This window comes from Haliotis cracherodii, unplaced genomic scaffold, assembly GCF_022045235.1.
Source record: "Haliotis cracherodii isolate W230 unplaced genomic scaffold, xgHalCrac1.p SCAF_1, whole genome shotgun sequence".
Classification (NCBI taxonomy): domain Eukaryota; kingdom Metazoa; phylum Mollusca; class Gastropoda; order Lepetellida; family Haliotidae; genus Haliotis; species Haliotis cracherodii.
This window is the reverse complement of record NW_027266264.1, coordinates 8,408,043-8,423,167: the sequence shown is the minus strand read 5'-3', so window position 1 is coordinate 8,423,167 and position 15,125 is coordinate 8,408,043. Positions and strand designations below refer to the sequence as shown.

Sequence of the window (15,125 nt, the reverse complement as noted above, 5' to 3'; positions counted from 1 at the left end):
GAAATTACAAATATCCTCTATTTATCATAAACATAGTAAATAAAGTTTCAGAATATGAAAGATTTGCACATGGAAGGTCAGTCTGATATTGATGCATTTTTCAGATGAAACAATGGACAGAAGATGATACAGACCTGATGTAAGGACGAACCTCAAGGACTGCATCACATTGTCATCCCATGACAGTATACTACTGGAACATGCGAACAGCCGATATGTGACCGATATCGGGTGTGTGCCGTCACCTGCATGCATAATGACCTTGACCTTGTGGGAGTACTGTCGCCAAACATAGGATATGGCCGAGTTACTCGCCACCGTCTTCACCATCGTTACTCACGGAGTCCTGCTCTTCTTCAGCCTGCTGTTTACACCAGGTGAGCTAAGTAACTGACATCTATCACATTCATTAGCTAAGTAACTGACATCTATCAGATTCAATTCCTTGTTGCTTTTGGAGGCATCCCTTCAGGATTCCGGACAGCTATGATCAAGGGTTTGAATCCCAGTCCTCTCTGATTTTATTTTAGGTCAGCACTATACCCGTGCTTGTGGATTTCACCAAAGTGGTAAACATTTCAGACTCTCATCATTTCTGGTTTTCCCACACATTAAGCTGAAACATTGTGATATAACTGAACCATTGTGATAAAACCGAAGCATTGTGATATAACTGAAACATTGTGATATAACTGAAACATTGTGATATAACTGAAACATTGTGATACAACTGAAATATTGTGATATAACTGAAATATTGTGATATAACTGAAACATTGTGATAAAACTGAAACATTGTGATATGACTCAAATATTGTGATATAACTGAAACATTGTGATATAACTGAAATATTGTGATATAACTGAAACATTGTGATATAACTGAAATATTGTGATATAACTGAAATATTGTGATAAAACTGAAACATTGTGATAAAACTGAAACATTGTGATAAAACTGAAACATTGTGATATGACTCAAATATTGTGATATAATTGAAACATTGTGATATAACTGAAATATTGTGATATAACTGAAATATTGTTTAAAGCAGCTTCAGACCCAACTCACTCGCTCACTGACTCATTTGGAAGGAGATCAGTGCCCAAATTACCCCATGCTACATGCTGCGTTTTATAGCTTAAAAACAATCTGTGGGAATGTATGTGGGATGAACAACAGTACCTTGGTGCATGTTTAGTTTGTTAAATGTATTTTGTGATTTTGTTAAGGGAAAAGAAACGTCAAATTTGACATTTACTTCTTGCACCATGCAAAGAGATTGGACACTAGGGGAACCCGTCTCTGTAGCAAAGGGCCCTACTGCAGCGTGTAAAACATTTGTTATGCTTTCGCTAGGGAGGAAGATTTTTTTATCAAATAACTGGCTCCCATAGGAGCTATCAGTGCTGTGGGATCAAAAGATATCTCAAGAGGTGATATGGCTTTACTGATCTTCCAGTGGTCGATGTCAGTGTGATCTCAAGGTTTTAATGTTCAAAGTGAACCTTAGCAATTCTATTTGAGACGATTTCTTTCTTTTACATACACATTTTCTTTAAGTTAATTACAATTCTGTGACAAAGTTACTATCAAACAGAGAAGTTTTAGGTTGTGTAAATTTGATTGAATGAAGCGGCTACATATTCTCTGTCTGTGACATTGTGTGATGTTATTTTTCAATTATGATATCGCGTTAAAGGAACATTTCCATGTAAGATAGTGAGAGGATCAAAGGTTTGTCATCTTTGATTGGCTTGTATTTATATGTCCTTGCCTTTGCAGCAGAATACCTGTAGTTGTAGATTTTAACCAATGTGGAATTGATGTTACTTTCTTCCAATTTTACACTGACACAGTGATCTGTGGCCTCATTCACTCACACGATGTATTTGTGCACCAATCACTTCTTTAAAGCACCCCGCACAAGTAGACCTGTGCAAGATGAAACATTGGGTTTCTCTTACCTTCAATGGTTTTTGTGTAGTTGCTTCAAAGACTGGAAGTGCTTCTTGCTGGTAGGGTCAGAATGTGGAAATGTAGATCAGTGGATTTGAAGTGGCTTCCGACAGGTTGGAAAAGTTTCATATCATGTACATGCCTGTGTGATCGTACCCATGTTGGGCTGAGATGAAGGATTGTCAGCGGTTGTAGGATGTGGAATTGGGTTCTTTGAACATTTTTGTCATTTTGGAAGGATTTTTTGTGGATGCAGGAATTCCAATTTTGACACTCAATTTAAGGATTTTCGATAGTTGTGTTGGTATATACAGTGTTGAAATGTGTTAATTTTGTATAGAAATAGACTTAGCGTTGTAAATGTGAACAATTGTAGGTTTTTAATTCTGCCTTTATATGTGTTTGATCATAATTGTGCATTGACATTACATTCAAATTAAATATTCATGCTATGTGGGTGTTAAAGTATGAACTTCTCCTGCCACAGAGCAATTAACTTTCTACTGATTTGTTTTCTTGATGTGAAGAGGGCATCATTATCCATATTGACATATGTCTACATTTTTCTTCCTTATGTAACCAATACCTGGGGTCAAGATTTTAACCAATGTGGAAGTGATGTCACTTCTCTCCCATTTTACACTGACAGTGATGTATATAAACCTCATTCAACTACATGATAAGAGTAGACTAGTTCTTTGACATTTAAGAATTGAAGGGTGTAAATAGGTGTATTTGTCTATAGATTATGCAAAAAGTAAGCAATTTCAATGTTGCACTTTTTTTGTATTGTTATTTTCATTTCAAGTACTTTGGGTAAGGAATGTAAATGGTAAACCTTTTTGACAATCAAAGTGATTATTTTTCTTCTTTCATGTTTTTTTTACTCTGACCATAATTTTTTTTAAATAAAATGTACATAAAAATATGTACAGTTTATTTACCACCATGATAAGTTCAGACCAATATGTTACACTCAATGATTATAGTTTTCTAAAATAGTCCATTACCCGACATTAAAATAATCAAATAAAGATTTGTATGCAATAAGATAACACTGAAAAAACATGATTTATCATACTAGTCGAGATGATAATTTGAGAACACCATCCTCGACTATCCAGAGTATCACCCCCATTCTGTTATGATAAAGGGCCGGTCAGGTAGCCAAGTGGGTAAGTGTGTGCTCGTCACGCCGAAGACCAGGGTTCGGTTCCCAACATGGGTACAATGTGTGAAGCCCATTTCTGGTGTCCCCTGCCGTGATATTGCTGGAATATTGCTAAAAGCGGAGCAAAACCATACTCATTCACTTTCTTTTGTGATAAATATTCTGGACCCATTTTCAACATGGGGCGGTCGAGTAGCCTAGTGGTTAGCGCGTTCGCTCGTCACGCCGAAGACCCGGGTTCGATTCCCGACATGGGTACAATGTGTGAAGCCCATTTCTGGTGTCCCCCGCCGTGATATTGCTGGAATATTGCTAAAAAAGGTACAAAACCATACTCACTCATTCACTCATTTTCAACATGTTGTCATCACCTCCATTGCACCTATCTCAAACAGAGCGCAGATTTTCTCTCTCAGAAATATAATTTGATTGGACAGATATTGTCATCATAATCAGGCACAAGGCTAAAAATCATTGTTCCAATGGGTCCAGGATAGATTTGATGCACTGCATATTGAGTTCTTGCCACATCACAAATCATATTTCACATTCTGAGTGAGTGAGTGTGTTGAAATTTAAATCGGCATTGTTTCAGCCATATAGCGATGAGACTTAAGTTGATATATTATTTCACTTTCGGAAAAACAACATATATTGATAAAGGCAGTGTTGATGAAGACAAAACATCTTGATAGGTTTGACATGAGATCCGATAGCTGTTTTTCACTTTTGTGCTGGTTACACATCTAAAGATCTAAAGATGTGGTTTGGCTTATCTTTATTCCTCACCCTAACTTTTGGTAGACTTTCCAATTTATCAAAGTGTTGATTTGTAGTACAGTTGCTTTGTATTAAAGTTGAGTAGTAATGTTGACTTCTCTTTGATGTTTAAAGTAGGTGAAACAAGTTAAAAGGTAGAATAGGGTATTCCATTTTCTTTTGGAAATTGTTATCCCTATTATACAGCAGTATTATTTTACAGATTTCAGTATACTCATGTATGTTTGAAAGTGTGATTGATTTCAAAGGTTCTTTAATTTTTCAACTGGAAGAAAAAGTCCTGTTTAATCAATAAGGTCATTGATGTCTTCTTTTATCATAGCCATGACAAATGAACTATAGAAATGTCAAAAATAGGGTGTTCTTTAACTTTTTTCAGTCCTATAATTTACGAGCATAATACATAAAATGTACCATGTTTTTCTCTCACAAGCTCTTTTATGTTTTGCTTCACAAAGAATCTATTATGTGTGAAAAAGATATTCCAGGCAGTGGCGTCATCAATGTTACCATGACACATGCATTGCGTACATTGTAAAATATACCTTGGTAATTCATCATATTGATGCTTGAAGATAACAAGATACTGCAGTGACACACCCAAATGAAATGTGGACTCAATTTGCAAGCAAGAAAGGTTGACATTTGTGATTTTGATATATTATTATCGAAGGGCATTGCAATATAATCAAGTTTGTGTACAGAGATGGCTTTGAGCAATACAAGCCTTCTTTGTTTATGATGTTGTATAATGTTGATGTTGCTGTGAAGTTATGTATTACGGGACATCATTCTCGCATAGCGAGACAGTTGAGCAAGAAATGCTTGAAGTATGAAGAAATATAGGGTTGTTCGTTTACAGAAGTGGACCCCTTTGTTTTTATTTCAACTACACTGATGTAGAGTCATAAATCGTACAAAAGCTCTAATATTTGAGAGGAAATGTTTGATATGAAAACACATAAAACCAGTGTTTAGTGTGGCCTAGCGATGCTCACGGAACTACAGAGTATTGATCAGCAGTGTAGGTGTTGATGCCAGATCCTAACACCATTATGGAAACCTATGAGTTTCACATTCATCACATTTGACAGGGAACTGCCGATGTAGTTATTTAGATGTGTCTAATGATATATATATTAGTTTCATGCTTTAGATTATGAAATCCTCTTCCCTTTGATCTGTTTATACATGGATGACTTGGATGTCTGCTGATATGGTTTTGTGTTCATTGCACATCTTGTGAATCGGGAGTGTGTCGTGGTATTTTAATAATCTGTTGCTGGTACAGCTTGTAGAATGAAGCAATAGAGTGGGTAAAGATGAGGTGGTTCAGCCAAGGATCATAAACATTAAGGTAAGTCATCAAAGATACAGTGTTATATTTGAAAAGAAAGTTTAAGTACACCCCGTAATTTTACTTCACTGTCAGCCATCCCAATACTTGTAAGGTCAATGGTCCTCATACAAAACCCTTTGCATATGGTGGGAATTGTCACTTCTTTCCTGTGTGTGTAGAAGATACAACACCTGAATGGTTTCAGTCTACACTTGCACATGTTATTTGGTTCACATCACTGTGAAAGTTAAGTTCTAAATTTCAAGACACATAGGTAGGATTTGGTAACAGATTTTGATCTCATGGACTCGATGCCCATCGCCAGCATGCCTTCATGTGGCATTACCCTGACCATCGGAGACCCACATTCTCAGTGTAATCCCTCTCTGCACTGTTACCAGGAGATGTCGACCGCCTCCGGGGTCTAGTGGCAGAGCGTCCGACCGGAGAGCAGAAAGTCTGGGGTTCTATCCCTGGCCTCGGCATACCAAAAGACATTAGAAGATGGTACTTTTTGTTACCCTTTCTGCTGCTCAGCATAAAGGGGCTAAAACAAAGACTAGCTGGCTCGGAGTCAGTATACTGTGTCTGAGTGGGATATCCATGTTAAACTGTGGCATGGTATCTCAGTGGATTAGCACTATAAAATCAGCATCAGTCCTGAATAGTACATGCCGTTGATATATAAGAGCAATAATCTTGGACATGACGTTAAACCCCATTTCACCTCACCTCACCTCACCTCACCTCACCTCACCTCACCTCTCCGGCAGATATCCTAAAGTGAAAAGATTCAGTTCAATTTTCTGTGGTCTCCCCAGAAACTTAGGTCCTAAGAGGCAACCAAATGGATTGGTTGGTCAGACTTGGTGACTTGGTTGATTGTGTGTCATCATTCCTTAACTATGTGGATCATTGCTCACAATATCAATCACTGGATTGTCTACTCCGAACTTCACAATTAACTGTCATCATACAGCTTGAATATTGCAGAGTTCTGCTATAAAGAAAGAAAGAAAACCTTGCCTCACCTTGAGAGGATTTGCTTCTGTTCAATGCATGACCTAACCATTCTGCACCCAGTGACCTTGTTTATCGCTCGAGCTGCATGAACTAATGGGGATTGGATGGTCACACGACACCAACAGACGTTGCTTCATCACCTCAGGAACTGGTTGCCTCATACAGGCTTCATTACACAATGATATAGTTGTAATATTACTGACAGTGTCGTACATCAACTGCTTGCTTGACATTGATTCAGTGCCGCTTGTGGAGAATTTGCCATTAAATCTGTTTGGATTGACGTAAAGCGTTATACATATTCATCCAGACAATCATAAAGATCCATTTACTCACTCTTTCATTACGATGTTTTCACCTAGCATGATATTGTATGCAGTTACCTCCCCTTGCTAGGTCGGCCAGTTTTGGCTGGCCACCCTCATTGGCTGAGGTTTTGATTATAACAAGTTGGTAAACATGAGGTTATTCATCTGACAAGTAGGCCACCATCATTAGTTATCAACCGCGTGCAATGGATCTGATTTAAGGTTTTCTTGGATTTTGACTGACGCCAGTGATTTTTCTGAGGCCTGCTTCACAAAGATTATTGACATTAGATATTAGTCTTCTGTGGACTTCTTCCAAGTGGCCCTGGGGAATTATTTTGTCACATGCTGTGAGAAGATGAAAGGTCAAGGTTATGAGATAGAAAAATCGCACAAATAGGTTTATGGTTCCACTTTCTCAAAATGGATTGATGCATTTATCAATAAATGGGGTCATGCTTTTGAAAGGTTATTTTTTTTGGTAAAACATGACTATATTATTGTTAGTTTTTGAGGCATGGTTATTTCTCTACAGATATGATACTTTATATGCTTGTCTTTTCAAATCATACAGATGACATGTTGGTCAAGGTCATCTTTGAGGTCATTCATTGCCAGTTGCACTTTTCCTTAAATTTCTTCAATCGCAAGAATTCCAGGATAAATTGTTGGATCTTAAGAAGTTGTGTTGATTGGTCTGGAAGGTCTGGAAGTAGTCTGATAATATTTTGGGTGCTTTTAGGAAATGGCAGTGAAGGGGTTGTTCTAGTTCTGCACCATGACTGTGGAATATATTTATTTTATTAAAAACAAAACAATCTAGAAACATATACAAAAGCAAGTCTAGCCATCTCTAACTAGCTCTATTATATGAAATCAGCATAGGGAAGATTATTTGTTTAATCAAGAAGGGTCAAGAAGGGTATTGTGTAATATAAGATTTCATAGACTGAATGTTAGTCCTGGGTTGTTCCTGATTCTGCAAGTACTTGAACACACCTCTAGCTGAGGTGGTGAACATGAGGAGGAGGCTGTGACCCTGTTAGTCTGAGATAATCATAACAATTCCAAACTACATCAATCAAAATCAAGCAATGTCATTATTTTTTATGAATTCATATAAAAGAAATGACAATGTCAAGGATTTGATCATCCCATCTGAATGATACTTGCCTCCTGCCTCATTGACCCACCCTACTATCGTAACTGCCCAACCTCCCATTGCCCCGCATCTCCAACCCTTATCTCTCTGCATCTTTCTCATTCTCTCGCCTACTTAAGATCCTAATATTGACCACATGACTTTCATCTTATTGCTCGATCATTTTGAATGAAATATTGGGTCCTATGGCATAAAGCTGTTTTCAAATTCACAGTGTCCCGTCATTATTGTAAACGAGTGTGTCTGAATTGTTTCCAAATTCCAAACATGTCGTGGAGGTGTAATGGAAAATCAATGGTAATTTACAGAGTGATAGAGTACTTAGTGATTGCAGTTACCCAAGTGAAAAAAAAATACTCAAAAGTGATCATTCAATTCTTTGAAAAACTGTGAATACAACCTTTTTTGGAGTCGTAGTCTGTACTAAAAACTCTGGACAATTCTACACAAATCCATTCTGGATTGGATTCCATCAAGACTGAAGAAGATGGGCTTTGATGAAAATGATGCTACATTGTATATAATTATGATTGAGCAGGGGCCAGTAGATCAGGTGTAAATCATGTGGTTCATTAAAAAGGAACCATGAACATTTGTCAAATATTCCATCTATGAATTTGATGGGATGCCTAATACAACTGGGCATTCTGCATGTTAATTTCAATCAGTGATGGGCAGTCTGACAGGGACATATTGATACCTTGTCCTAAAGCTATCACCAGTGTAATACACTTCTACACCTGTCATATGAGCAAAATAAACTCAATTAAGGCTTGGCCATTGCAGATGAATTGAGGAGTTAGTGGCAGATTATGAGATTTTTTGGTGAATCATACCTTTCCGATGAGATTCTAGGTTTGTGCATGTATTTTCACATGCTGTTAGAATCAGGCCACCTGTATTAATAGAATGTCAGGATTACAGAGATGTTTGAAATGTCGCTTCATGATCAATTAATTTTGTATTCTCTTTGCCACTGATAGGGATGCATGAAAATGTCAGAAAAAAATTAATTTCAATACCGTGCTGGTGTATTTGATGTTATTTCCGAGCTGTTCTATATTAAGCCATCAGATTGATTTCATAGTTTTGCATTTCTAATTAGTGTGGCTGTTTTTACAGCCTCCTTTAATATTGTGGTGCTCGGCATGGAGAACTGACTTATGGTCAAGATGAGGGTGGTTTTTCTGGAAGTGTATTCTCATCTTGAATTTTGTTCAAATACATTTTTCTTACTTAATCAACATTCATGTCCTTAAATCAATCTTATACACTAGTTAATTTCATAAGCTCCCAGGGGGTAGGTACAGAAACTATAAATAATAATACTTCATTTTAGTTGAAATCACCTCTAGGGTTTTTTTTTGTTGTTTTCAGTGATATTCTTCGGTAATTAAGAAATTTAAGCCGCTCTGCAATCACCTGTCACCTATTGGGCTAGGGGCATGGTGAAAATTGTTCTTTTTATTTGCACAAACTCTATAGAATGACTTGCTGCTGGTTTTGGAACTGCAATTTATGGGCTTGCCTTCACTTTGAAATGAAAACCTGCAATATCCCTAAATCTTAATGAAAAATACCACTTTTCTTGTGATTGTCCTTTAAGTTTTCAAATTAATTCTGTTTGCCGAAGGATATGCTATGAAGAAAATGGAGACATCTTTAAACTGTCGAAATTGTGCAAAGTATTCTTAATTTAAGCTTTGATTAATGCTTTGGGTAAGTTGAGGACAATTCAAAGTCTGATTCACCTCTCTTAATGGTCACTTACATTTCAGATGTATTTGTCCTCATATCAAAGTCTGAAAAGTCTGAAAGTCAAATCATTTAAGTGTGGTTTTTCACATGGAATTCTCATTACACAGCAGATCCATTCCATGGAGTGACCTTATCTATGGCTGTCATTACTCTGTTACAGTATAGGAATAACAATAGTCATTGTGACATGTACACTGTAACCTTGTAGCATGACGTCATTGCAGGGACATGACATCATTTGAATAGAAATGAAATGTCTAAATGGCAGCATATTGCACATTATGAAAATTATTAAATTTTATGTGAAATAAAGTTATATCCATGTGTAATAACTGTAATTAATCATTTATGCATAGATGCAACAGAGACAAATTTCTCTCTTATCTTTTGCAATACAGTGAGAGTGGCCCAACCCAACATTGTTTTATTCAATTAATTAAATAATAATTAAATATTTATATTTATTGAGCATAGAATTTATGTAGGATTCATAGATAATTGGATTAATTGTTTGTTGTTTAGCGCTGCACTATGTAATATTCCAGGAAGATGACGTTGGTCTGTAAATAATCAAATCTGAAAAGGACAATGCAGTGATTGACCTCATGAGCATTGATCTGCATAAATTGGGATAAGATAACATGGACTTGAAGGAATTAATTTTCCGTATGACAGTTAAAGATGAGTTGTCCTACCTGCTGGCTAGATGCAGTGTCGCAGAGTTGTGTGCCTTAGCCATGCCAGGATCAGGCAGTCATGGGATTTGAATCACAGATTATGTTTTTTTGTCTGTCAGCACCTTCAAGTGGTCTATGACTTTGAGTTCCTCCATGACTGGATCACTTGTGTGGTATTGTGTGAGAGCAGAAGGTCAGGCAGGGGTTTGATCCCCGGGCCCTGTCATACCAAAAGACGATAAAATATATCACTTGTTGCTACCCTGCCTGGTGCTCAGCATTAAGGGTATTAAACAAGGACTGGTCGGCTCGGGTTCCGGACTAGCACAAGTAACCACACACACTCTCATACTATATAGGTGCAGTAATCTTGAACAAGATGTTAAACCCCTTTTGACCTCACCCCCTCTTCCTACCCATTAAGATCCGGGGTAGAATAGGTCTTCAGCAACCCATTCTTGCCGTAAAAGGCGACTATGCTTGTCGTAAGAGGCGACAAACGGGATCGGGTGGTCAGGCTTGCTGACTTGTTTGAAGCATGTCATCGATTCCAATTGCGTGGATCTATGCTCATGATATCAATCACTGGATTGTCTGGTCCAGACTTGATTATTTACAGACCGCTGTCATATACCGTATTTTCTTGAGTATAGTGCGCACTTTTTTTCCAAAAAACACAGCTGTGTAGAAGGGGGTGCGCATTATACACGAATTATGAGTTTGGATGTTTTTTCCTCCCATGGAAAGACATTACCGTGAGCACGAAACACCGGAAATACCATGTCAACAAATCCATACTGAAGTACGCAAAATAATTATGTAATTACACTGTCTGTCTATAAAAAGTGTTCTTTGTATTTCTGGACTTATGTTTGTAACTTACTTCATTAATTTTATTCAAAATTCCTTATAATATTGTTTTTATTAATTTCGGCGAAATCGTGTGTGAAGAGATCGGAAGATCGCACAACTCACCGTTATTAACAGCAACCACGGTCAGAATACCGCTATTGACGCCTTGAAACGAACTTTAGTTGACAGAGAATGGATACATATATCATAAATGACATACTTTGACTCGTTAAAAGTCATATTTGTTTTTGTTTGACGATTCTATGTCAACATGAAATTCTCGCGCTCACGTGCTCACGTGTGCGTGAGCCTTGACGGTGACTGGTCAGACATGTTCCATGTAAAAATAATACCCGGGAATAGCGATCAGCTGCTTCGCTTAGGGTTATTATTATTTTAAATATGTTTAGTAAAGGCTGCATATAATTAAGAAAATAATGGAATATATCATTCCTGATAAATAAAATAGTTTCAAATACAATTGTTGCCGATCCTTGCATTAAAAATCCTATAAAGTTATATCATTGGGTGTGTCTTGACCGAATCACCGGTCGATTCCAAGAAAACGTGTGTACAGCTGATTGCTGTTTCCGGCTTAGTTTACGAGAAAATACACAAGGTAATCTTAATCCCTAGATATAAAACAATGCCTAGCAGAACAATAAATACTATTTAAACGGTAAATAAACATGTCTGGTGATTTTTATCTCAAATTTCGAATTTGTACTGACGAAGTTTCTCAGCACCCGTTCGTTTGCCGGACTTCGCTGAAAGGGTACGGTGTAAATTTTTTCTGCGCATAATATTCAAATTTCTTTTTTTCCAAAATATTGAACGCGCTAGAGGGGGGTGCGCATTATACATGGGTGCGCACTATACTCAAGAAAATACGGTATCTGGGATATTGCTGAGTGCGGCGTTAAACAACAAACCAAACCAAACAAAAACCACCTCACCTCCAGGACTTAGCTCACACACTCAAATATCTTAATGTGATAACTGAAATTCTGTTAAAAGTGGCATTCAATCCAACTCACTATCATCATTTGCATGACATGTATGCAAGTTAACATATTTGATTAGGATAGAGTAACCTGGAGCAGTGTCATGTGAATCCTTAAAACCCATTTGGAAAAGATCATTGTCACTCAATGATGTGCTGGAAAGCTTTTTGTAACATGCATGCTTCTTTTCTGAAGCAATTTTCCACACATTGTGATTAATTGAATGTTTAAACAAGCCATGAGAAATCTCCTGCAGATATTTTAAATCTGAGTGTTTGGCAACAGTAATTTTGTCCACAAACACGTCTGACCTTCACTCATCCATCTTGCAACAGAACTGAGAAAGTTGTCATTTTCGAGAAGTGGGATAAACCAACTTCCAGTTGTCAATTAGGAATGAAATTATCCCAAACAGGAATATTTTTAGAGGGTCCATCCAACAAGTTTGTGTAATGGAGATTACAAACATGGCTGGCAGTGAACTCCCCAGGAACAAGGCGTCGACTCAGGCAAATGGGTTGACCTTGTCATTAACTTGAAGGGTTATAGCAGGCACGACTGATCCCAATGAGGTCTTAAAGTGGACATTTTCGGACAGAGCTGTAGAAAATGAATTTACCCATCACTTCAGCATGGATATTGGACATCAGTGACGTTTACAAGGGCCTCAGACACACTGGAAGACCTCAGAATAAATTTGGCCTAATTTTGCAAGTTTGACTATTGAATTTATCACCTGCCAATGGCCTTTTGATGTTAATCTCTATTGGCTAAGAACATCAATATGGCAATTCATCCTGGGCAATTTGTTAAACTGGTTGGGGAAATTGTCCCAAAGATGCAGTTCATTTGGGATCTTAAAACAGGATTAACATGTTGTGACATTTAGTCTTTTTGATGTTTAACACAAATCTGTTTTTGTTGTCTTATAACATGGTGTTGTTAATATGCTTATCGATGTGACAAGGGATGAAATTAGCAAGGAGACACTATCGACTGACAGTTACATGTTTGCATCTTTCTGGGAAGAAAATCATTAAATTTCCTTCCTAGTGAACTGCTGATGAGATTAAATAACAGTGGTGGTCTTCATAGATTATTCCAGCGAGATTAAGAGCAAACCATAGAATATGACATCTAGCATCAAAATCACTGAAGTATTCGTGACATAAAGTGCACTGAAATGAAATTTGACGACTGATATGCTATTCCCTTTAAACAAACATTGTAACACTTGTCTGTTACTTGGTTTCACATCTTGCTTCTTGGCCAAGTTCAATTACAGATCAAGGATCGACCTACCAGGATAGACCTGTAAAGGGCAGGGAAGTCATATACACTGTTAACTCTTCGACACCATGGAGCGATTGATCTTAAAGGGGTCGCTAGGAGATGGAACAGGTTCCGCATTCATTCCTGCAGTATTACATTTTGATATGCATTTGACAACAGAGAAGAAATTTATTTGTTTTCGTAGAAGTAATTTTCTTTCACTTATTGAAATTTCATACTCTCCGAGAGTTAAGTTAAGGTAAGAGCTTGTCCGCAAAGAAGCAATGTGCCAAGCGTGCTCCAATGCGTCTGGAGATTGTGCTCTCATGGACATTTTCCTAGATAAATCACCCTAGAGGAGGATTTGAACTTTTTATTCTGTTCAATTTATTGGATTGGATATTATCATGGGTTAGGCATTATGGTGGAGCATGGGCATAATGTAGGAAGAATTGATAGTTGGAAGTAAATCTTTAGCCATTTATTGCTGCATGAAGAATCCTTGATTGTAAGTATTGGACTTCTCTCGATTCCTAATTTTTACAGTTGACATCCACTGGAAGTAAAAACCAGGAGAGGAGCTGCAAAGGAAGGTGTTTTTTTGTGAAAGATTCCTTCGAATTTACTGGTAATGATTCCTTATTAACGATATTAATCTATGTCCTAATACGTTGCTGCTAAGACCTTGTATGAATGCACACCACATGTTTATTATTCATGAGGTCCCAATGAATAGATTATTTGTTAAGCAGATATATTAGTCTAATGTGAGTGTTTAAAAAATGTTGTCACTTCAAATTTGAAAAATCATCCACCAGCTAGCTGTTCACTATTGACCCAAAACTTGGATAAAGAGATAATTACCTTTCATTGTAGACTGGATAAAAGTAATTAGAAAACTTAACTTGTCTCTGATGATGGATGCATTAGAAAAGTGTCTTTATAATTGTCCCAAACTACAATACATCACCCATGATGTGCACTAAGAGTAAACTGTGGTAAACTTAAAGGGGCATTCAGCTCAAGTAAAGTAGCAGTCCCAGCCAATTTGTATCAAGTCCTTCAAAAATCTGTTTGCTGGTCTGCTATCTCATATTGTATGATGTGCATATCAACGCAACTTCGAATGATAATCCTAATAACACAGTCAATATCTCAGTTATTATATAATGCAAAGATTTCCACCATATTCATTGGCTGAGAAGTGGTCACATGTCATTTGGTAGAAACACATATTGACTCCCAAGTCGGTACTGATAATTTTGGTATTGACTTGAGTTGCTAAAAATAGAATGGGAATTACCCAGCAGTGGGTTCCCCAAACCTAAGCCAATCAGACCTCCTAAAGTTATTATAGCTAATATAGTTTGATATATTGAATTTGCTTTTGTCCTCTTTTCATATAATGAAACAATTTTAAACTTTCTGTAAGGTCAGTAACTGTTTATTTTACATTTGACAGTTTATGTACTTTTTACGAATATACCTATGCATATATTCTTACATAGCTGTTAGAGGTTACATGCAAATTAGGTTTTACTGTACTGGGGCCTGTATTACAAAGTGATCTTGGGGCTATGACTGCCATAACTCCTATTCTTTAACTTAGAATTACGATTGTTTTAGGGCTAGGGTCACTTTGTGGAATGGAGCTCAGGTTGTTACACTATCGACCACTGGTTTGTTCTAGCCTGTGTTCTCTGTTATTTGTCTGATCACACCTACACAGCTAGAACCCGGGTATCTCTAAATATCACACTTAGGGCCCGACCATTCTATATTCTTGGGGAGGGCCTGGGGTTTTATTGAAAAAAGTACA

General features: G+C 37.2%; 1 protein-coding gene across 4 annotated transcripts in view; it reads left to right on the top strand.

Annotated features, from left to right (window-relative positions):
• LOC139472030 (zwei Ig domain protein zig-8-like) overlaps positions 1-15,125 on the top strand; it is a 153,052-nt gene that overhangs the window by 53,830 nt on the left and 84,097 nt on the right. For all 4 annotated transcript variants that reach the window (XM_071254530.1, XM_071254528.1, XM_071254526.1 and 1 more), the window contains exon 2: positions 105-377. In XM_071254530.1, coding sequence (XP_071110631.1) covers positions 299-377 — 79 coding nt within the window. In that variant the 5' untranslated portion in view covers positions 105-298. The remainder of the gene's footprint in view (positions 1-104; positions 378-15,125) is intronic.